Source organism: Ostrinia nubilalis, chromosome 5 (genome assembly GCF_963855985.1).
Source record: "Ostrinia nubilalis chromosome 5, ilOstNubi1.1, whole genome shotgun sequence".
NCBI classification, from domain to species: Eukaryota; Metazoa; Arthropoda; class Insecta; order Lepidoptera; family Crambidae; genus Ostrinia; species Ostrinia nubilalis.
In genome coordinates, this window is record NC_087092.1 from 14,439,640 (window position 1) to 14,465,772 (window position 26,133).

The 26,133-nt window shown below is 37.6% G+C and overlaps 1 protein-coding gene across 1 annotated transcript in view; it reads left to right on the forward strand.

Annotated features, from left to right (window-relative positions):
* Window positions 1-26,133, forward strand: part of LOC135071998 (serine/threonine-protein kinase NLK2-like) — a 159,747-nt gene that overhangs the window by 115,365 nt on the left and 18,249 nt on the right. The window contains 1 exon segment of the mRNA XM_063965916.1: window positions 5,544-5,650. Within this exon segment, the coding sequence (XP_063821986.1) occupies window positions 5,544-5,650 (107 nt within the window).

Here is a 26,133-nt window from a genome sequence, read left to right on the forward strand (position 1 = left end):
ATAATTACAAACAGACCCTGGACAGCAGTGCAGTAATGACAAAGGCCGATTGTGAATCTAGCGAATACTAGAATTGAGACTAAAGTGAATTTAAAATTAGAGATTTGAAATGTGAAATGGTCACATCACCAATGGATACTTACTTTATAATACATTAAAAGTTGAGACTAGAGTGAGTCTAACTAGAGATTTGACAATGTGAAATTAATATTTGTTACCAATGGATCCTACTTTAGGATATAATGCATTGAGAGTTAAGACTAGACATGTGGACCATCCAATTACTACTCATTTTGGGATATGTACGTGACATAATTTGCAGGCAACTATTTTAATCATGTGTGCTACAAGTAATGATTACTGGGTCCTATTTGTGAACATTTACATATTGGTTGACTATATTGAGAATGAAATGTAATGTGAATTATAATGTTACTGTTAAAGCAATGGTTGAATTCCTTACTTCAGAATGTTTATTATGTTACTGTAACGGGACCAAACTACTTAAAAGGAAAGCAAGTAAAAAAAAAAAAATGGTGATTAAGAATATTATTTTGGTAGCAATGCTGGCACCAATCGAGGTTAATGATTTAATATTATTTATTAGACAAAGGAGTGAAAAGTATGCCGAAGAGCAAGCAGTGCTCACTTAATCGTGAAATGGATGTTCAGCATCCATAAGCTTAAGCGGTGCTCACTCAGTAGATAGCTGAATTATTTTAAAACTACATTATGAGTAAAATAAAGAAACGCTGGTCTCAATGCGACATTTTTATACGAGTTACTGAATTGAAATGGAACGCTAAAGTTTATAAATCTTATATTATTATGAGTGAACAGGAGGCCGAAGTGCAAGCGGTGCTCACTTTAATTGTGAAAGGGATGTCGAAGCACAAGCGGTAGTCACTCAGTACCTGAATTATTAAGAATATGTATATTGTGAGTGAAAAGGGGGCAGAAGTGTAAGCGGTGCTCACTCAAAATGTGAAAGGGATGTCGAAGCACAAGCTGCGCTCACTCAGTACCCAAATTAATATTAAGTATGATGTATGTGATGAAATATGACTTGCAAATAATGAATAAATAAATATTATGAATATATGTACATATTATTATGAGTGAAAAGAATGCCGATGCACAAGCGATGCTTACTCAGTTTTTGAACGAGTAGAATCTTAAAGGGATTGGTAAAGAAGCCGGTTCGATGGAGATTTGTTACAGGCACTATACAACATGAGAACTTGATATTATTATTATCATTATTAGAGAGAAATTATAATTGTATTCAGTTTGGTTTAACTGTTCATTTAAAAACAAAATAAAAGTAAAATATGTAAATTTTAAAGTACCTACTATTATACATAGAAGCAGTAAAGATGTGTATGAGAATATTAAATGCATATTATAATTAGGAAATTGGTAAAGTGAAAGCAGGAGTTCCACAAGGTAGTGTCATGGAACCTACACTGTATCTATGCCGCCTAAACCTGTTATTAAGGAAATGAATTGTATTGAAATGAAATTAAATAATGTAATGAATTGAATAAATGTAATGAAATTAAATTAAATGAGATGAGATGAGATGAAATAATGAAATGAAATAAAATGAAATGAAATGAAGTGAAGTGAAGTGAAGTGAAGTGAAGTGAAGTGAAGTGAAGTGAAATGAAATGAAATAAAATGAAATGAAATGAAATAATGAAATGAAATAATGAAATGAAATGAAATAATGAAATGAAATAATGAAATGAAATAATGAAATGAAATAATGAAATGAAATAATGAAATGAAATAATGAAATGAAATAATGAAATGAATTAATGAAATGAATTAATGAAATGAAATAATGAAACGAAATAATCAAATGAAATAACGAACGTCAAAGCGAACGTAACAAAATTAGTTTCGATGAAGAGATATTTACATCTTGGCATGTACTTGGATGAAACGTAACGTGGAAAAAGCATATTTTTACCAAACGTCCAGCAATAGGACAACAATAATAGGAAAATAAGGTCTTGTTATAGTATAAGTGTATAATGAAACCAATCTAGACAAACGTTTTTGTTGAAGTTTCAATGGATACTGTCGAAGATGCTACCTGAATTGTAAATCTTTATGTGAATGCACTAATGTGGTAAAGCAGCAGTATACGATGGAGTATTGAGATATTGTAGAAGCACCGTGGTACGTCACGAGAGACTTTACCGAAAATTCGGTATCAAAACAGTGAAAGAAGAAATAAATAATAAAGCTAAACATATCATAATGAAAACTGGAGCTACATAACAGTTTATTTGTGGACGATATATTTTCAAGTATTCGTTCGTAGACTAAAGAAGAAAGTACCTCAGGACTTACTGAAAAAAGATTGATTTATGACACTGACCTCGAAGACCGCCAGAATTATTATTATGAAAATGGTACTGAATATCGCTCAGACAGAATGATTGCAATAACAGAGAAAAAGAAAATGTAACGAAGACGGAAGATGTAAAATAGAATATTTAATTTAAGGTCCTCGGGTGAAACTATTCACAAGGAAGGTGTTGACACTACACTGGTGTTGTCAAATGCGAATCGAATTTCAGCTGGATGATTGATTCAACTGTTGATTAAGGTGTTGCAGATGATAATTGATTCTCAAGTAATTAAACGATATAGATAGCATACATGTATGGGGACATACATCATAACGTTCGAATGGCCGAAGCGGAATGGGGACATTCCGGCATCAGGACGGCCGTCTGTTAGCAACTAAAGGATTAACGCTGATTTGGCTATCAAATTACACCTGAGGAACGCGGGGAGTCGTACGGGATAACAAAAAGATATTCCTTGTGGCATTCGAACGTGGGCCGCGAGCTAGTACGCCATGAGCCGAGAGCCTTCGAAAGTGTGTTGTGTACCTATGATTGATGGCTTGATTTAGCAAATTATGGTATTGGTGAATAAGTTGGTTTCAGACTATTTGTATTTAATATCCAATTTGTGAGTGAGTATGTGTACGAATCTAACAGGTGTAATTTTAGTTAATCACCTACTGATGCTCCATCGTGCATGTGTCTGTCTCAATAACATTATTAATCATTGATAGCTCTCGAAGTTGGCAATAGATTTGTGTTTGATCGCTTACAAGCGATCGAATTAACTCGATAGTTCGGATTACGCACATAACATCGGTTCAAACAATCGTGACGTTGTTGCACATTGACTGCATTATTAACTGGTCGATCGTTGATGTAAGAAGCTTTATAGTCGAAGGGCAAAATTACAAGATGCGTCAGTCACGAACATATTATGCAACGGAAATGAGAATTTGTAGATAGGTGAAGACAATAAGGTCCATATTTATCTCTTAACAAAATTACAGGTGGATGCAATAATAACATAATAGAATAAGAAAATATTATGGCCTATAATTTTCACATTTTCCTCCAGCAATTTGCTATTGCTGAGCTATACACAACACGTCATCAGCCTACATATGACACCACCGCATACAATTCATGTCACCGCAACAAGTTGAAAAACCTTTGTTCTTGAATGCGTCAGCTTCGTTCTGTAATTTCGATAATGGCCACGAGGGCGCTGTAGATAAGCGAGATAACACAGCGACGGTTCCGCACTCGGCCCTCGGAGGTCGTCCTACGAACGCCCGACCCTCCGTGGGCGGAGGGCTACATAGCCTGTATATCACGCTACGTTACGGGCGGAGGCTTTTTATTACCAGTCTAAATAGGATTCTAACCCTGAATTTAGTACTAATTACTTCTATTTAGGTATTGGACACCTAATTTCTGCTTGGCCCAAAAGTTCTCTCGGTAGAGAATGTTATAAAGTTTGCATTTTATACCTTGTTTATTTTACTAATAAAGTTTTAAGCTTAGAAGGGGTACGATTACACGCAGCGTGATGCATGTTTACTTGATGATTACATTACTCACTGCACTTTCAGATTTTTAACTAAATTATTTCGAAATTGTCCTCTAAATTCTTTCAGAAATAACAAACCGTCCTAATCTCCCCCTTAGATCTTTATCTTTTCGAGTGCAGCTGACAGACACTCCAGGCGCGAAAATTTTTTACTTTGATCTCAAACTTGTTTGAAAGAAAGAAAAATACTTTTTGGTTATTATGTCATCTAGATAAGTAGGTTCGTAAAATAACAGAAACCGTTATAAATCCGTAAGAGCTTAATGAGTTATCAGCAACGTTACTGAACCCCTGCAATCCATGCGGGATGCCATACCCGGGCGTGGGCGGTGAGTTACGAACCGGAACCCTGTTTGTCACGGGCCCATCTAGCTGAGCCCTTTTTTGCTCCACCTCTTGGCAAATTGGAACTAAGACTTCAACTTTCGTCTAAGGATAACTTAGTTTGTTCTTTGATACGGGCGCTGTAGTACGGCTTCCTTTATAAATTGTGTCGCGATACTGTTTGTATACTTGTTATAAGTAGTTTAGAAAAGCTTTAATTACTTTACAGATAAAAAACAAGAAAGCTTTGATTGAAAAGCTCAATAATCGTGTCAAACACACGCATAAATTAAACTGAAACAGTCATACCTACCACAGGCTTCAATCTAATTTTTGACTGTACATAAATACTGGTTTCGTTTCATAATAGGCTTGGAATTAACTGTTGAGGGATCTTTTAAAAGTGTAACAAGGTCTGCGTGGGTGTCAGCTACTTTTTCACAAGTCTGATGTTACAATTACAGACTTTACCGAAAACATCATTATCCCAAATGTATCACCCAAATTACTTTGTGCCTTATTTAAGACAAGCCCAGAATTTGCTAAACAAAAAGGTATTTGCAGACGGAATCCACCTGATCAATGGGTCGTTACCGACGCCCTTGGACCCCAACAAGTCACGTAAATGAGGCCGAAGATAAAATTGCTTTTCAATACACCTAAACCAAGAAAATATCCTATCCACTTAAGAATTTATGTTTCTTTAGGGAATATATCTTTCAGCGATATTTTATTATATGAGTGTTATGGACTGCTTAATTATTAGCTAAAAGATGTAAAAAACATTGATTCTAGAGTAGTAGTTAATTTTTTGTACGTTTACAAGAGCTGTGGAAACGCATAAGCTGGGTAGCACCACCTAATTTTGACCGTAACTATAGCGATAACCGGTGTTTTTTGTATGGATTTTGACAGATATTTGACGTTTGTCAAAGTTAAAGTTAGATGGTGCAACCCAGCCTTAATGTTTCTTTCACGGCGCTGTCAAGATAGTCTTGATTTAAGATATTTCTCAAGAGCGATCCGTTTCGCCATGAAGGAGTTTAGGTACTTCCCACACACCAATTTATGTTGCCTCTCCAAATCTTTAAGAACTTTAGAGTAAGTGCCTTCTTAAGTAGAATATAATTAACGTTTTTACTCTATGTAATTATGTAGGTATGTCTCACATCATTTAAGAGTTCATTATACCCTAATTAGTAATTATTTTCGTTGAATGCTTTATGATTTTGTGTATTATGTTTTCATTTTATTCCAATTTCCTCGGCTACAAACCGGTTCAGATACGTCATCACGGAGCTCCTGCAAAGCGACCTGCACAAGATCATAGTGTCACCGCAACACCTCTCCGCCGACCACATCAAAGTCTTCCTATACCAGATATTAAGAGGTAAGTGGCTACTGTTTATTATACCTTTAACGTTATATAACACCGGGAAAGTTACTCTAGCTAGTTCTCTGAAATATGTACTTTTAAGTTTTCACAGGAAAATTGTGGTAAAGTAACTTTCAGGATGTAGGTATTTTGTTTGACTTTTACGGATTGGCTTTCTAATTTTACGAGTTTATGTTGTTTGAATGTAGTCTAGTCTAATTTCACCACAAAATAATGCATTTAATAGCAATATACTTAATATCAATCAGAAATACTATGCAAATAAGTTACCGATATTCTGCGCTAATTCCCAAACTTAAGTATTTAAAAAATCAAAAGGTATTATTACTATTTCCTATGTAGGAAACTCTAAAGAGCTAGTTCCCAAATTCTTAAGAAATAGTTTCACTGTTTACCCAAGCAGCTACGTCCGGTGATTCTTAAATTTCTATGGTTTTGTATTCATTATTTACGTTCTGCACGAATAGATAACCTATTTTAGGGCTTGTTAGGGTAATAAATAACAAATACCTTGACCACATTATTTGGTTAAAGGTTATTTTCAATTGTTTAAAAAATGTAGAGCTATAAACCTTACATAATATCTGATCCATATTTGGGTCCCATACTTTACTGCCTCTCTCAGCGGGGATTTATTATTATGTATGTATTTAATATGTGTTTTTATTTTATTGTTAACGGATGCAGTTATTTCTAGCCTGCCAGGTCTGACTACTTTTATGATTTTCGAAATATTGATTGCGTTCCTTTGTAAACTGCACGAAGTGATTTCACAGCAACTTAGTTGACCGATTCGTTCGTTTCCAAATATTGTCACAATGTAAGGGCCAAAGATCAGTCGTCTAAACTTTCATTGTTACTCTTTCCTAGCCCTTTTACGAAACAATGCTTAAGTAAGTATGAATGGATTTAAGACCGTGATTGATTTATTCGTAAATATTGAAGTTTAATCAATTGCGCCTTGCTTGAGTTGAGTGTTTAAGAAAACGAGTTTCATTTGCTCAGGCCACTCAATACCAAATGGCTTTCGTTAATTTTCCCACTAATTTAAAGCCTTCTGTAAAGAATCATAGTCGATAACGATTTAATTTATTATTATTATTGAACGCATCATAAACAAGGGAAATTATGGTAAGTTTAGTAGTAAAACGTTATCTCATAAACACAAGTTAATTAAACACGATGCAATATCTGCTCTGACCTTTCTGGAACAAGTTATAAACGCAACTAAGTTTTAGTCTCAATGGCCTTAAACCGAAAAGAGCTAAACCGTGGGTGTTATTACTCAGTGCGGGGCCGCACTCAGCGCTGCAATTTCTCAAATTAATGCAGTTAAAAGCTCACCCGTATTGCGTTCTGTGAACTTCATTGCTATGTTTTGTAGAAAAATACTGATGTTTCTAGTTGACTGTTCGTGGTTAATCATTTGGATGCGGGCAGCGCACGACTGATCATTGTGGAAATCCTTGGGGCAGGCCTTCTTTTAGCTGTGGAGACTGGACGTCCTTTGGCTGAAATCATGATGATGCTAATCTGCGATTAATATAAAATTATTACTTAATACTAAATTGTCTAGATAGAGTCATATTTTATATCCCTTATCAAATTGCAGTTTAGTCTAGGAACAGTAAAACATGATTAAGCAATTTGCAAACCACTAATCTTAGACGTGTTTCATAACGATTAATTAATTCAATCAAAAGCTTTGATTAGAATTCGGTTTCATATTCTAATTGCAATTAATCCCACCAGGAATCCAATTAGACATTAAGCAATTAAATGCACCCTTATACCTGCAATTTGCATAATATCTGTAAGCGTACTAAATCATAATTTATATCGAGTTGTAAAACTACATACTCAATTTTATTGAGGGTATTGTGGAGTGCATCGATGATTTATTGTTAGAATATTTCTATCTGAGCAATCCTACGGGTTCTTTTACGATTTCTGTTTTATGATCAATGGGTGCTTGCTTAATAGCCGTCTCCTCGGTCTCCACACAATCAGGGAAGTTTTTCCATTACGTGGGCAGACGCGCTATGTTACTAGTCTAGTTGTGTCGGGAGCAACTTCGACGGAGTAGAAAAGGTTAAATATGTAAACGTGGTATGTATACCGGGAATGCTTGTAATACCTACAGGGTTGGCTTACGTTCCGTTTCGCCAGAATATGTATTGCTTGTTTTTGTATCTTAGATAGTTTAATTTTGTGTCCTGATATTTAAGTCTCCTGTGTAAGTTCAATTTTTTTTAAAATTGACCGTAATGGACAACACGCATAAGTTGTAATATTAAGTTAAATTATGACTTAATTTAAAGTTTAGATCACACACATTACACTAGTTTTTATTTCACCTCAATCCATCCAGTATTACCGAAGATAGAGCCTCGAGAAGTTTACGGACTTTTTAAAATTTTCAAAAATTTCCAATATTCGCGCGTGACGTCACAACATGATTTTGCAGCCCCCGCACGTTAACCCATTTACCACTTTTTGTCTTTTTCCAACTAAAATAAAATTTTACCTAACTGACAATTGTTGTTAGTTGTCATCGTTCAATCACATTTCAAACTAGGCGCTATAAAAGTAACCATTATTATGCCACCTATTGCCAATTTTGTGCACTATGAAGCCATTTTTACATTTATGCACTTAAATATAAATTTTCTGGAAAAATAACCAAGTTTGTGTCGCTGTGCTCAATAACGAGTAAATAGTCCAGTTATTTGTTAATTTTACTTGGAAAGTTTTCCGGAATTTTTGAAAATTGGTGAATAAATAGATTTCGCTATGTTCTTTCCGAATTTTGTGACCTCGTTTATAGCCGCGCGCGCGCCCGCCTTATTGAAAAAATCCGCCTTAAAAAAGGTTTTTGACAACTACTTTTTTCATTTTATAATTTTTGGGACATAGACAAGCTAAGAAGCTTTGATAAATGTGATAAATTTCATGTAATGTAAGTTAAATAGATTTAGAGTTGTGAAACAGTCAAATTAATGTACCTGCTAAATTGCGAGTTCTTTTTTCTTTGATCATGGCAGGAGACGCTGCCGGGTGTCCTAAATATGCTGAAGTATAAAAAAATTCGCGTTGAAAGAAAGAAAGAAAAAACATTTATTTGGTACCAAAAAATTTAACAATAATACAATCAACTTAAAAAGCAAAATACATTGTACCAAATTGGTCTCTGCTCAGTATACACTTGCTGAAGTATACACTTTTTTTTTGTCTTGTTTGTTTCTACATTACATAATTGTATCCTACTATTATTATAAATGCGAAAGTTTGGATGTCTGGAAGTTTAAAAAAAAGTAAAGTAATGTTTATTTCTCACCAACATAACAGATAATATTATGATAACAAACAATCAGGAAAAACAAAAAGTAAGAATGTTGGTGGGTTGATACCTGAACTAGGAAGATTCCTGTGTCTCAGGTTTGTTACTCTTTCACGCAAAAAGTACTCAACGGATTTTGTTGAAACTGTACAATATTATTGTTTGTAACCCAGATTAACATATAGGCTATAATTTATGCCGATCTGTGACATTAAATTTCACGCGGGTGAAGCCGCAGGCAAAAGCTAGTCGTGAAATAAATAGGAAAGTTTAAGGTTCTGAAACGTGGTCGCTTACTATGGGCCTCATAAGAAGGCTCAAGGTCACCCAAAGGGTAATGTAGCGGGCTATGCTCGGGGTTTCCCTGCGTGATCGAATCAGAAATGAGGAGATCCGCAGGAGAACCAAAGTGACCGACATAGCACGCAGAATTGCTAAAATCAAGTGGCAGTGGGCGGGACACATAGCTCGTAGAGACGATGGCCATTGGGGCAGAAAATTTCTTGAGTGGCGACCACGGGCTGGTAGACGTAGCGTGGGCAGGCATCCTACTAGGTGGACCGACGATCTGGTAAAGGTCGCGGGAAGAACCTGAATACGGGCAACGCAGGACTGTTCATTATGAAAAACCTATGGAAAACCCAAAGGCCTCTCGCCTTTGTCCAGCAGTGAACGTCATTTGGAACGACGAAATAGGAAAGAATGTAACTATCAAAAATCTTCTCTAAGGCAGCATTTTTCCAATTTCGCAACGAGCGCGGCAATCACACTTAACTAACAGACTAACAGAGAGCATAGCGAAATCTATTTTAATCACCAATTTTCAAAACTCACGGAACACTTTCCAGGTAGCCACGTTAATTTGTAATAAACGACTGGACTATAATTAAATTGATATAAAAATTTGGGTACATCTTCTCAAAAACAAAAGAACTGGTACTAAAAGGGTTAAGTGACGTTTTGACATTTGTAGAGGGCCTTGTAGAAGGGGAGGCTATGGTGCTGAATGTGGATTAACTCGAGTGTCATAGTAACTTATTAGACTGCTAAGCTTGATGATAAAAAGAAAAATATTTTATTCAATGTACTTAGTCTGTTCATAAGTTCTGTCATATGATAATAACTTTTGAATTTTGAATGAAGGTTTCAAAAACATTTTTTACTGAATTAGAATTAAAAAGAAAAAATGTGCGATAGTTTGAATTTTATTTTATGTGTAGTGGACGCATAAAAAAGTCCGAACTGTAGTTGTCACGTTGCATTGCTACGCGCCAAAGCAGATTTTCGTTGTGCTGAAAAAATTTAGTTTATCTTTTCATTAAATGATAGGTGTAGGTGTACCAGAATCTCATGGCAAACAAAAATATTGGAAAAGTGTGTCTTTCATATGGCAAATGTCTATGGCTTTATTGTCACCTGTCAACGTAAATCAAGTGAACTGTCAGTCGCTGCAAAAATTTTGTAATCTCTTCATGCCTATTTGTTATTTTTGTGAAAAAGTCGAAAAAGCTCAAGCAAGTCATATTGTTTTCAATGTGTATTGTAAAATAAGGCATAATTCAAAGTCAATCTTTGATTTTAAAGCGCGTCGTTGAGTTGACAGTAAGTTGGAGTGAAATTGGATACATTTATTACCTAACTGCGTCAGAAGGAGGGTTTTTTTTAAATATTATTCTTATAATAGCTGCTTTATCGGGGGTTTCAGGTGTACCTCACAAATTGGTGCAGAGGAATGGTGAAAATGTTATGACCATGTAAATAAAATTGAAAAAGATTTCATCAATTAAGATGTAAGATAGAATAATTGAAATGGTGGAAGAGCAATTTATAATATATAACTCTTTATCTTGATCATCTATTGAAGAAAAGTGGAATCCTTGGAATCGTTTTCTAGTTCTGAATGAAGTGATTAGTTATAAGTATGATACATAATAAAATTAGTTACATAAAGTAATATACAATTTACTTATTTTTCAAGACATTTTCCTATTATACAGGGTGTTACTTTGCATTCTTGCCATATTTACAGAGGTAACTATATTACTGATACTGAACACAAATCCGTTAAAAAATAATGCCCAAAAATTTTAATTTTTAATTTTGAATATTTTATTTTATCGCTAATCTATTAAACACATCACTATTTATCGTAACGCATGCACATCACGCATGTTAGCGATGGCGATGGAGACTTTTTTACTTTTTATTGTATTTTTAAATATCTATTGCAATCTATTGTCTTTAAAATGTCTTTTTGACACTTTTGTAAAAAACTGAGAAATCAATCAATCACAAATCACGTTTTCAATAATACAAAAATGACTGAAGTGTATTCAAACAACGAATAATTTAATCAAAATGGTGCTTGGAGTGTCTGCAAGACGTCTTAGACGAAATACTTGATGACGTACCCTTAGCGTTACACCAAATGCTCTACTACCAGCAGGATGGTGCTCCCCCACAATAAGGACGTCAAGTGCGCGAATAATACGTTTGGTGAACAGTGGATTGGACGAGGGGGTCCAGTAGCTTGGCCACCACGATCCTCGGACCTAACACCAATGGACTATTATTGACTATTATTTTTGGAGTGACTTGAAACAACTGGTATGCGCAGAAGAGATAAACAGTGTAAACGTGTTACATGAAAGGATTGTTTCAGCGAAACTGTGTGACAAAACGTTTATGTATTGTGAAAACTAAAGCGAAATACCTACTCTTCGCCGTGCTAGACTGTGCCTACATCAGAACGGTGGACACTTTGAACACTTGCTTCACAGTACGTAAACTTTGTAAGTAGAAACTTATAAATAAATAATTAATTGTGAATAAGGTGATTTCATTTCATACTTAATTTATTAATTTGTTAAAATAGGGAACAATGTTATAAATTAATTAAAAGCCTAATAATTATTACGTATTTTTGACGGTCCTAAGCCCGTAAAGTAGAAACTGAGAGTAGAAAGGAAAATCTAAAATCAACTGAAGAGTATTTTAAAATAATTCATGACTGGATAAAAAGGCTGGTACCCAGAGCCATAAAACATCACAGATTAATAAGAACTAGGCCACGCCCACTAGTTTTATTCCAATTGCGCCTGTAGAACATGCGAGACAAAATTGGTTTATTCCAATTTGTACTGCAAAACCAAATTTACTAAAAACTCAGTGTACTTTCTTTATGGGAGTCTCTTGTTTATCTTAAATAATAGGTATTGTTCCCTACTTATATCTCTGTGAATATGGCAAGAATGCAAAGTAACACGGTGTATTACTGACGGGATTGCTACCATGTACCTTAGTTTTGAGTTTCCAATATTTCGGCACTGTTGCAAGCGCCATGGTCACAGAGTAACTGAAGAAATTAAAACCAGACATCGTTCAGATGTGCGTTCAAAAGACCTGAGATTTAAAAAAATCCCACGTTTTGTTTAAACAGTAAGCGAAAAAAAAGTGACTTGAAAATGGAATACAAAATGATAAGGTATGGTAAATGATAAGTCTTTATCAATGAAGAAGCAGAAGTTCAATTTCATGTGACCTCCATCTAGGCTAGTTTCCATCGTCACTCAAAGTTTGGCTGCGGTCTCAAATTTGGGCTTAATTGAGGTATTTTTTGGGTGAGAGGCATAAGAACTAATGCCGTTTTATATCAAAAATTCATACTTAGAGGTAATTAACCAGGTACAAAGTATTTCCTTGTATGTTAGTCTGCCACTCTTTAGTAAGTCCCGAAATCCCCGCTTCGGCTCCCCTACTAACCATTCTAACCATTGTACACAGATAATATCTTACATGCAGCTTTTCATGTTACTACGTCACATTTTCTAAATCCGCGCGGAAAATCGCTCCTAGCGGAAGAGCGCACTTTGAGCTTGAATATTTCAGTCATTTTTAAAGATATCAAAAAAGTAAAAATACAGTATTCATTCTAATTTTTTGTAGTTTTTTTTGGCATCTTCAACAAAAATTGTGCGCCATGTCCATTACAGTTGTATTTGAGTTTCCTTGACACTTTTTTCTGTTTGAATATCGACTGCTCCTATATTTATGCAGAAAATATTACTAGTATTTTTTTCATGTTCAGATTCTTTACACAAATTAGATGGCAACCCGATAATGAAACTTTAGAATCCGCGCAGGTTCCGTCTTAGTTGATGAGAAACCGCCGCCTACGAGGAGCGGCACTGGAGGTGCGGTCAACTTGACAAATTAAATGGATGTAGACCTATTGCGAGTCCAAGTCTCACTTAACAAACAAAATCTACTTCTGAAAGCGTCAATTTATCAATTTTGTTTTGTTTGAGAAACTGCTCAATTGAAGAGACAATTATTATACTCAATGATTTTTTTTAGTAAAGTGCCTTTTAGGATACTCTTTATTTATTTCGGATTTATGGATGCAATTCTAAGATTTAGTAGATTTAGTTTTCTCCAAAAAGTATGATGAAATTGAATTTAGTTAGTCATGAACCTTTCTGGCACAAAAGCTATTTTATGTATGGGCCTAATGTCTGAAAATTTCTTAGCACGGAGGACGGCACATCAAGTTAAAAACTGTAGCACCATATGCAGTTGTGATAGGTGCTATTTTACTTAAGAAAAGTTTAGTTGATGTGCTGTTGACTGTGCTATTTCTTCTTTGCCATGCAGTAAGCTGCCCAGAGGCCGGTAAACACGGTCGGTTGCGGCCGCTTGGTCGCTGCGATAAATTCAACTTGGGAGCCGCCCGACTGGAGTGACTCAACTATGACAGCGGTGTGGTCGCCGTAAACTAATTAAAACCAGATTGATCTGCTTCATAGTTTTAAATACAGGCAAAATATCACTTGAAAGTTGAGAGCTTTTGCTAATTTTCACGAAAAACTGTAGTTGATGTTTTTTTTACGTTTCAAAACTTGCTGTATTTATTTGGATTCAAATATTAGAATCAATTCATTTCTACATAGTAGAGCCTTAGCGGGGATGGTTTTTATTTGGGTAGGTATACCTACGTGAAAATGGCTGAAAAGGGCATGGAATGTTTACAAAGACACAATGTATGGTGCTATTCGAAAGTTTGGCAAACTAAACTTTGGAATACATGCTGATTTCACATTTTCAGCAGATTTATCGCTCAAATTGAAAGAAGAGCAAGGAAAACAACAATTTTATCCCATTTCCTTGTTCAATGAAATGTAACAAAATCTCTAATCCACGCTGATTCCACATTCAAAGGATCCACGTAACGTCTGTCGCGGGGTATCCTGATTTCGTATTATTAATTTGCGCAATTATTCGCACAGTTCCAAGAGATTTCCCGGGAGTGAAGCGCGAAGGGGATCCAGAAAAATGCGGTCGTTAAGCCCCAAGCTCGGCGCTTAATTAAAAACTTTATAGTGGCACCGCCTTTATAGCTAGTTTCAGGGATCAATAAAATACGACAGATACGAGTACGTTAGAACTTCCCGATTGCGTCACATTCTTGCGGTCCTGCATCCCTAAGGGCAAAGCATCGACCGCTTTTTACCGGTATTTGGCAACGTTTCTAAAAATGGAAAATTGTAATCAGCAACATCTGCATCAAGGCTGATTTGAATTTCAATAAATAAGTAGTCGAGGACTTGTGGCCTAACGATTTAGTTCATCAGACAGTTATTACTTGCCGCCTATTCCAAATTAAATAGCTTTTAAGGCATGCAAATGCATATCGGTCATGAACGTAACATAAGTGGCTTAATCGCGTTGTATTTTCTCTGCGAAAAATATTGGCTTGGATTGGCTATTCTGCTCCGATTTTTATGGGACGTGCAGGGCAAATTAATAAATGCCCCATCCTCCGGGCCGGTCTTGTAGGCCTTACCCTTAATTTCCGACATTAACGAGCGCGCCGGATAAAAGTGTGATTAGAGGGCCACACGTGCCGCACATAGTTTTAATATTCCACGCGCTCCGTAGATTAAACCGAGCCCTCCCTTTTGTCTCACGTCGTTCCAGGGTAATAGGAGAACTTTTTAAGGCCGGGTAGCAGAGAAAATGGCGAAAATGAGGTTTTCATTTTTCATTTTTGAGGTACTAAACAGTAAAATTAAAGGCTAAGATTTTTATTGGGCATAGTTGAGGATATTTTCTAGGGCTATTAACGGATGGAAACACGATTTGATGAAGTTGACTCGATAGAATATATTCCCAAAGTTACCTCTATTCGTTTTCTATTTATGGTTTTATTTTGAAAATAAGCGATTTGAGATTCTAAATCTTTTACTAAACTAAAGTTCAGAAATAACTTGAGGGCTTTTAACGGATGAAATTTTTATATTGCGTCTTATTTAGTTACTATGTTAAAAAATGTGGAAAAAATCGTCCATGACGGCTTGGACAATCTCAATCAGTCGCGCGGTGGCGCTTACGGAGGACGGACGCGTGTCAGTTTTATGGCCGTGACAGTTCGCGATTTGTCAATATTTTTGACAATGATGACTTTGATGAGTCACAGTATAATAATATCAGTGTTACTGGAGAAAGCTTAAATTTTTGATAATTAAGAATTATCAATTTTGTCTACCTATTGAAATTTAAATCGTTCGCATCCTTTTAAACGAAGATTCTACTCATGATTTTCTGACATTGACATTGATGACATTCCTCAAATATGAGACAAAACCAATGAGTTAAAATTACATTTTAATAGTACCTACATACAATCGTCTTACACTCTTTAGAAGAGCACACTGACACAAATAAATAATAAAAAATGCTGTCTAAGGTCTGTAGCTAAAGGTCTAAGCTGTAAGATAGAAGAATCTTCTAGCCAAAAAGATGGCAGATGCAGCAGATGTTAACGGATTTAAAACTGGAGTTCATATGACTCCTTGTAGACTTGAGTCTCTAGAGCGTCCCTTCCTCCACCATGCGTAAGAATGTTTCAAAAATACTGTCTAAGGTCTGTAGCTACAGGTCTAAGCTGCAAGATGGAAGAATCTTTTACCCAAAAAGATGGCAGATGCAGCAGATGTCAACGGATTTAAAACTGGAGTTCATATAAGTTTTCTAAAATGTTAGTCTACATAGTTTCTACACTGTATTGTTTTCCTTGTAAAATAAAAATAAAACAAATAAATAAATATGACTCCTTGTAGACTTGAGTGTCTAGAGCGTCCATTCCTCCACCATGCGTAAGAATTTTCACAAAAATACTGTCTAAGGTCTGTAGCTAAAGGTCTAAGCCGTAAGATAGAAGAATCTTATAGCCAAAAACATGGCAGATGCAGCAGATATCAACAGATTTAAAACTGGAGTTCATGTCTATCCTTGTAGTTTTGAGTCTCTAGAGCAGTGGTTCTTAACCTTTAAGTCATGAGGGACCATTTTACCAAATTTCTGTCTTGTCAGGGACCACCTCATAATCGGTCAAAACCAGTTTGACTGCAAAAATCAGTTAAAAGTGGTTTTGACCAAGGTGTGCAAGTGCACATCGTGGACCACTTGGAATGCCTCCAGGGACCACCAGTGGTCCGCGGACCACCGGTTAAGAACCACTGCTCTAGAGCATCCCTTCCTCCACCATGCGTAAGAATGTTTCAAAAATACTGTCTAAGGTCTGTAGCTAAAGGTCTAAGCTGCAAGATAAAATAATCTTCTAGCCAATAACTTTAAAATTATAATTTGAACGAATTTTGCTATTAGTGTACAAATTTCTGCTCACGATGGACTAATTATCTACTATACTCTCGACTCGAGTGTGACGCTTGTACGGAAGGAAGTCAACCTAACCTAACCAACTGCGTATTTCTAAACTGCGTATTTCTATACTGTGTAGCCGCGAGAGCTCTTTGGCGCGCTGTCTTCGGCGAAGTATTGCGCGCGCAGATTTTGACAGCGCGAAATACCTACTTTAGCAGAAATACCAAGCCTTAATGGGAAACCGTATTTAATACGCAGTAACGTGGACATTGTATCTGTGGATGTGTTTTGCATTTTATACAAATTACTTTTTTCAACTCTAATGATGAAACCAAGTTACTTACTCTGCTTTTGTCTCGCTATTTTTACAAGCTTTATATTGACTTCACTTGTTAGTATGTGTGGGACAAATCTTGCAACTGAATTTAAGGCTTGGTATTTCTGCTAAAGTAGGTATTTCGCGCTGTCAAAATCTGCGCGCGCAATACTTCGCCGAAGACAGCGCGCCAAAGAGCTCTCGCGGCTACACAGTATAGAAATACGCAGTTTAGAAATACGCAGTTGGTTAGGTTAGGTTGACTTCCTTCCGTTCAAGCGTCACACTCACAGCACTTTCTAATACAAATCATATCCAAGTGATACAAATTAAAACAAATTTCAAAATTTTTGGGAATATATTTTAGAATCGAATAAATATAGAATATAACTGCCAAAGTAAACACGGTTCAAAGAGGCGTGGCGTCACCCGATCTTCCGGAAGTTCCGCGCTGGCTAAAAGAATTTCAAGATTACGTCACCCGACCTATCGGTAGATCCTCGGGAGCTTGAGCGATTGGAAAAACATTTTATGATCAGTTACTCGTAGTAGCGATTATTTAGAGCTTGGATAATAAATTATAGTTGTTGCAATTCACAAAGCTTTGCATGTGGTTAATTACATTAAACAGTACACGCATCAATTTTGTTCAGTCTTTTTGTTTATTAATAAATAAAAATGTCATACTAAAATCAAAATCAAAAGTATTTATTCAGTTTAGACCACAAGTGGCACTTTACACTAAAATTGCATACATATTTGTTTGTATTGGTCTGGGTGTTTTCTTTCCATAATTTATGTAAAACGTATGTACGGGGCTCTGTATCGAAAATCACTATGAGCAATAAGCATCACACACGGTTACCTGGAGTGCATTACCGCAGCAAGAAGCTTGCCATCTTAAATGAACGGTATAATATCGAGGTTTCGTCAGTACAGTTGCGAACAAAGGTGTTTGTGTAGTGTAGTTGAGTTGAGAGGTCAGATTATTGAAATAATAAAACGAATATTTTATTTTTTAAGTACATTTTAAAAATAATTTACATTACAGATAACAATGAGAGGATGACATTGCAAGGTGGTGCCAGTCCAGTCTTAAATCCGTTGATATATGCTGCATCTGCCATGTTTTTGGCTAAAAGATTCTTCTATCTTGCAGTTTAGACTTTTATTACAGACCTCAGACAGTATTTTTGGAAAACTTTTACGCATGGTGGAGGAAGGGACGCTCTAGAGACTCAACTTTAGAAGGAGTCACATGAACTCCAAGTTTTAAATCCGTTGACATCTGCTGCATCTGCTATCTTTTTGGCTAGAAGATTCTTCTATCTTGCAGCTTAGACCTTTAGCTTCAGACCTTAGACAGTATTTTTGAAACATTCTTACGCATGGTGGAGGAAGGGACGCTCTAGAGACTCAAGTCTACAAGGAGTCATATGAACTCCAGTTTTAAATCCGTTGACATCTGCTGCATCTGTCATCTTTTTGGTTAGAAGATTCTTCCATCTTGCAGCGTAGACCTTTAGCTACAGACCTTAGACAGTATTTTTGTGAAAATTCTTACGCATGGTGAAGGAAGGGACGCTCTAGACACTCAAATCTACAAGGAGTCACATGAACTCCAGTTTTAAGTCCGTTGACATCTGCTGCATCTGCCATCTTTTTGGCTAGAAAATTCTTCTATCTTGCAGCTTAGACCTTTAGCTACAGACCTTAGACAGTATTTTTGTGAAAATTCTTACGCATGGTGGAGGAAGGGACGCTCTAGACACTCAAGTCTACAAGGAGTCATATGAACTCCAGTTTTAAATCCGTTGACATCTGCTGCATCTGCCATCTTTTTGGCTAGAAGATTCTTCTATCTTACAGCTTAGACCTTTAGCTACAGACCTTAGACAGTATTTTTTATTATTTATTTGTGTCAGTGTGCTCTTCTAAAGAGTGTAAGACGATTGTATGTAGGTACTATTAAAATGTAATTTTAACTCATTGGTTTTGTCTCATATTTGAGGAATGTACTATGTATCATGAGTAGAGTCTTCGTTTAAAAGGATGCGAACGATTTAAATTTCAATAGGTAGACAAAATTGATAATTCTTAATTATCAAAAAATTAAGCTTTCTCCAGTATAGCCTGACCAGGAACATAAAAACCCTGGCATAGAGGCGCCTCAATTGCATTTGATAGTGCAACACTGAGTACAGTCGTACCTGTGTTAAATTAATAGGCTAACTTTATGTATCAGGATTCAGGATTACGGGCTAATTTGATATTTTCATACATTACCGAAAAAAATATTATTAAAGGTAACCTGGTTTAAATAAATTAAATGAAACCATCAATCGAGCTAGTAGGATTTATTTTATTATTCATCAATAATCAAATTCAGAACTTGAATATTCAACTGCAATGTCTGCTCATGAACGCTTCAAACTCGGTACTTCTTTCCCAATTCCATAAAATTCAAAACTTAGAAAGTGACAAAAAACTTTAAAATAGGTAGTTGAAACAGACTACAGCTAATTTTCATAGTGGACTGTACTATACGATAAACATGTCAGTCAATTTGACAACCTTTGTCGGAAACATTATTCAATGAAAATATTGTCCGAACCGTTAGTATTTCTCTTCGACAAATACATTGTGAACCACTTTTCTTTCACGACTATAAAAATATTTTAGCAATTTAATTCACAAAATCAATTGCACACATTTAAAATAAAGTTTGTTTATACTTTGACAACAATAGACTGACATGCAAGGTGACATGTCAATGAAGTTTTCAGTTACTGTTGCCATTAAAAGAAATTAGTACCATTAGTTTTCCACAACATGGCGAGGGTTTTTATGTTCCTGGTCAGGCTATAACACTGATATTATTATACTGTGACTCATCAAAGTCATCATTGTCAAAAATATTGACAAATCGCGAACTGTCACGGCCAAAAAACTGACACGCGTCCGTCCTCCGTAAGCGCCACCGCGCGACTGATTGAGATTGTCCAAGCCGTCATGGACGATTTTTTCCACATTTTTTAACATAGTAACTAAATAAGACGCAATATAAAAATTTCATCCGTTAAAAGCCCTCAAGTTATTTCTGAACTTTAGTTTAGTAAAAGATTTAGAATCTCAAATCGCTTATTTTCAAAATAAAACCATAAATAGAAAACGAATAGAGGTAACTTTGGGAATTTATTCTATCGAGTCAACTTCATCAAATCGTGTTTCCATCCGTTAATAGCCCTAGAAAATATCCTCAACTATGCCCAATAAAAATCTTAGCCTTTAATTTTACTGTTTAGTACCTCAAAAATGAAAAATGAAAACCTCATTTTCGCCATTTTCTCTGCTACCCGGCCTTAAGACCACTTCTCCTCAACCGATTGAGCTGAAATTTGTTATACTTATGTAAGTACGATGACAATGCAATGTTATGGTACCATTGAGCTGGTCTGATGATGGAGTCAGGAGGTGGCCATAGGAACTCCTAAACGAAACGGCGGAATCACATCGAGTTTGGGATCGTTGGATTTATCTTTTCGAGCAGTTTAGTGCTAGATGATGTCCAGGGTCCTGATGATGGATTAGGGAGGTGGCCATAGGAACTCTTAAACGAAACGGCAGAAACTCATCGAGTTTGGGTTCGTTGGATTTGTCTTTTCGAGCAGTTTAGTGCTAGATGATGTCCAGGGTCCTGATGATGGAGTCAGGAGGTGGCCATAGTAACTCCTAAACGAAACGGCGGAATCGCATCGAGTTTGGGATCGTTGGATTTGTCTTTACAAGCAGTTTAGTGCTAGACGATGTCCAGGGTCCTGATGATGGATTAGGGAGGTGGCCATAGGAACTCCTAAACGAAACGGTGGAATCGCATCGAGTTTGGGATCGTTGGATTTGTCTTTTCGAGCAGTTTAGTGCTAGATGATATCCAGGGTCCTGTTGATGGATTAGGGAGGTGGCCATAGGAACTCTTAAACGAAACGGCAGAAACTCATCGAGTTTGGGTTCGTTGGATTTGTCTTTTCGAGCAGTTTAGTGCTAGATGATGTCCAGGGTCCTGATGATGGAGTCAGGAGGTGGCCATAGGAACTCCTAAACGAAACGGTGGAATCGCATCGAGTTTGGGTTCTTTGGATTTGTCTTTTCGAGCAGTTTAGTGCTAGATGATCTCCAGGGTCCTTATGATGGATTAGGGAGATGGCCATAGGAACTCCTAAACGAAACGGCAGAAACTCATCTAGTTTGGGTTCGTTGGATTTGTCTTTTCGAGCAGTTTAGTGCTAGATGATGTCCAGGGTCGATGATGGATTTGGGAGGTGGCCATAGGAAATCCTAAACGAAAAGGCAGAAATTCATCGAGTTTGGGTTCGTTGGATTTGTCTTTTCAAGCAGTTTAGTGCTAGATTTTTTTTTTAAGGGACGCGCGCTGGTAGTTTGAAAAGCTTTTCCAGCTTCACCGGGCAGAGTGGCGAGTACAGAAGGTACTTTAGCCGTTTGACGATCGTTGGTGCGTGTGCCGACGAGGCCGAGGCTCGTCCGCGTCGGTCGCAGACCGACGTTCGCGATCGGGCAATCGCATAAGGCGCCCGATCAGTGGCGAACCCAACTAGAGGGTTGCCCACCGCGGTGTTGGACCAAAGTCCAGCCTACGGTGGGCTCACTCTAGTGGGCCCGATCGAGGGGGACTAAGGACGCGGCCTGAGGGCGCCACGGTAGGCTCGGACCTCAGCTCAGGCCGTGCCCGGGGGACGGATTGGGGAGAACCGGCCCGCCGGTACATGTCTGTACCGTCCGAAATGGAAGGCAGGGCTTCGTACTCGCCGGCGAGTACGGTGTAAAGAGCTACTGTGTTGTGGAGTAGTTGGCGTGCTTAAGGCAGTGATGTCTGATGTGTTCAGAAATTCGGTAATAGGATCGTCCGGGTCGTCTAGGACATGCCTAGGTCGTCGGTATTGGGCAGCGACATCTTTCTGGGGTGTATACGTGGCGGCGCTAACGATAAGAGGGTTCTTGTGGTTGATCGCTTTATCAAAGTAGCGGCGAGAGGCTTCTTTCATAAAGTGATCAATCGATGGGATCTCGAAATCTCTATGGAGATTCGTAATACGCACGAACCACGGGGCATCCGCTGCTCGGCGTAAGAATTTGTTTTGTAGGGTCTGGAATTTGTTAAGGACTGTGCAGGAAGTGTGAGCAAATACCGGACTGGCGTAATTCAACACTGGACGGATGCAGGTTTTGTAAATTGTCAACTTATTTCTAAGTGACAATTTACTTTTCCTTCCAACTAGGTGGTAGAGTCGGTGGGTGTAGTGGTTCGCACGGCTCAAGACGCGTCTGAGATGCGGAGCGAACGATAATCTCTGGTCGAGGGTGACACCTAAGTAGTTGGCCTCACTCTTCCAAGGAATAGTTTGGTCAAATAAGGTAAGATGGGTGGTTAGGTGGTTAGGACGAGTGCGAACCGGGGGACGTTTCGCAGACAAAGCCCTAGAAAAGTACACTGCTGAACTTTATTCGGGATTTACCCCGATACGCCACTTCCTGAACCATTCGCCTAATTGTGTGACTGCGCGTTGGAGCGCCAAGATGACGTAATTCCGATTACGTCCGGACTTGTAGAGTGCGGTGTCGTCCGCAAAGAGGGCTAAATCCGTATTCGGATATTTGGGGATGTCATTGACGTACAATGAAAAAAAATGGGTGCTAGATGATGTCCAGGGTCCTGATGATGGAGTCAGGAGGTGGCCATAGGAATCCCTAAACGAAACGGCGGAATCTTATCGAGTTTAGGTTCGTTGGATTCGACTTCTCGAGCACTTTGGTGCTAAATATGATGACCCAGAGATTGAGATACAACTAAAAAGTAAAAAAAAGTTTTTTTTATAATAATTTTATTTAGACTTAATTCAGAGCAACATTGTCAAGGAATTCAACGTCTAGTCTTGCATAGTTTGTCGTCTACAATGTAGACGGTATTACTGCAAAATGCTACCTGTTCCGATTGTGTTAGCACAATCTAGGAAATGCCTTTGCTGGATCGCCGTCGCCATAGTATGGCGGCCATACCTCGATGTAAACAGTGACCATACGCAGAGCGGCTCGTGGCCAGTATGCCTGGTATGCGTATGCAAACTGGCCATAATTGATGCAAACCCGCGATGCTCACGATAGTCTTCGTGGAATAATGTGGAGACATCAAAAATTAGAAAACATTATACAATGTTTTGAACAAGTAGGGACAAATAAGTTAGACGATCCTTCAGTCATTTTGAAAAAAATATAGTAATGTGTAGTTCTGAAGATGGAGACAGTTGTTTCATGGTAATTTGGCGGTAAATACAGGTCAGCTGGTGGAGTGAGGGGTGAAAAAAAAAGTAAATGACTTCGTTGAAATTGTCTAATCTGAATTTACCACTGAAACTCGATCTTAATTAATTAAAGTTCATATAATTTATTCTACCTCTTTAGAGAAGAGATTCACATAGATCTATGTTTTTCTGTGTATAAATTCTGCGTATAAATATTCGCGTGTACACATTACTCAAGCCCCGAGGATATTGTCGTCTGTGGCTTGCATTTGTATTATAAGCATAATAATAATGCACGTAATCTAGAAGCGATTCAACTCCCGCGTCCATATGACTCTATCCGACGCATCTTAGACCTGTGTTCACTGCAATCCTTACACACCCCGCGGTGGCGATCCGCCCATGACTCATGATGACCCACCGCGTTAGTTCAGACTGGATTGTTTTATTGTCAAGGCCAAGGAATGGAGAGGAGTAGCGCTTTGTGAGTCATTTGCCCCACCACAAGTCGGCCGGAAACATTAAAATTGGGTAGTTAAAATAACTGTCACTGAGCTAAGATTAATTTGCTGAATTTTGGATTTTTGATTCGTCATCATGTGTATGTATATTTCACTATTGCATGTCATAAAAGACTTAAACATTCCATATCCATCGAGTTTTGAGAAGTTTCAGCAAGTATTGTCTAATTGTAAAGCGCTCTCAGTAAGATGCTGAGTATTGTATTTGTATCGTAAAGGGTCTTCGATATTTGCACGTGTTGCATTTTTAAATTCTATCCCGTGCACGCATCAAACAAAACTAATAGATTACATCGCGACTCGCGAGGCGGCGTGTGTGCCGAGCTGTATTATGCAAATCTGCCGCCGCGTCGCCGGCCGGCTGCGATATCGTTTATTTGCACGTTCTCCCTTCGAAATCACCTCCGTATACCTGTATAAGCTGCTACGGATTCGCTTTGATATATGACAACATTACATTTTGCCGCCGTTCGGCTTTATGCGAAACCGAAAAACCAATCTCAAATTTCCAATCTGATACGTTTTACGCATTTTGTAATTGATTTTGATACTGTTGGATTGTAGCTTCACAAAAATTCATGCTAAGAGAGTACCTACAGGCTAAAAGCGATGTGGAATAAAAAAGCTAAGTGTAGAGCCCTGCTGATGTCCCTCTTTCCGTTCCCACTAATGGAATTTACTTCGGGACCTCGCCATCTGCGCGATAAGGGCCTTTCGTGTACTCGCCTACCGACATGTCTACATCTCGGGAATAATGAACTTTGAAACAGAGTACGTTTTAGGTACCGAAATGTCTGGCACGATTAATGTCTTAGTCCCTGTCGAGGCCCCTCGGGTCGGTGAGGACTGAGGCTCTGCCGGCAGGGCCGCGATAACTATAAGAAGCTTAGCATGCATATGTTGCCTCACTAGCTATTTTTAGAGTTGGTTGTTAGGTCGTATTTTCTCTACGATTCCTGTAGTAATTTCAGAACGATTTTTTACATTTATACCTATCTCTTTACAGAGTTTCTATCAATTGAATTTATCAATAGCTGAAACTAGCACTGAAGCGGGAAAATGTTTCACCTTTATTGAAAACCGGCAGAGTCCCAACATACAGTTTTAAAATTTGTCTATAGCTAACTTCTGAAATGTATCTTGGTCCGTTTTAATGGACGTAGTTCCGTATAAACGAGAGGCCTTGGACGACTGACTAGAAAATGATTTTCACGCATACGATATTGCGGGCACAGCGAACCCAAAATATACATGTATTTCTTGTCGAGCTAGATCTCCGATTCGTACATTTCTCTATAATAAAATGTGGTAGCAGTAACATGGCAACCCGCAAGCGTTTCCCGAATATTTGCCAAAACTGGATTATGTAATATATTCTGTATGAATACTTATTGCTTTGTTTTCGTGGTCGCGTGCATTGTAAGTGATTGGTCAAATTATATTTAGCATAACTGTGCTTATATGGTCAACGGAACACACTTCATTCGTAATATGTGTATCGTTTAAAATAATCTACATATATTTTCATACTAAACGTCACTTTACAAGTGTTTTACGCGCGTGTAACTTTTGTTAGTAATGTTTGCCGCTTGATTAATTTGTTTTAGACGCCAATAAAATTCTCTTAATGGTGCTTAAATTGCGATTCAGTGACATTTAAATTTTTCATGGAATTCAGACTCCTATCCATTTAAATCGGTATCCGTATGTCAAACTTTAAAATAACTATCAGTCGCTTCTATAATTAACTAAAACAATCGTGCGCCAGGAATTCTCTTATCGATTCCAACTGTAATCGATACTCGCCCCGCCAAGGCGACCAAGCACATATTATGTTCCCGATCGCAGATTGCGCCGGCCTTGCGTGGGCGCACGCATCGGTGCTGACTCGAGGTTCTCTTCCTGTCAGCTGAGGCTTTATTGATCAGTTCGGTGTTGCCATTTTTGGTAGCTGTACTGAGCTGAAGGCAAGCTGCATTGCATTCCCTGAAATGGGAATTTAAGTGTCTTACAAAGGTCAGTCACTGGTAAATAGTAATCCCATCAAAAACAATACTTGTCAAAAAAACCAAGTCTCGCAACTCAGTTGTTCTACGGTAAAAAGTTGTGAGATCCATGTAATACCAAGTCCAGGCCAGGAAATCTTTAACGTTTTACATAAATTATTGACTTGGCCATCGCACTAAATAATTTAATTTACACGTGTTTTCATGCGATGGCCAAGTCAATATATTTATGTAAAACGTTAAAGATTTCCTGGCCTGGACTTGGTATTACATGGATATCACAACTTTTTACCGTAGAACAACTGAGTTGCGAGACTT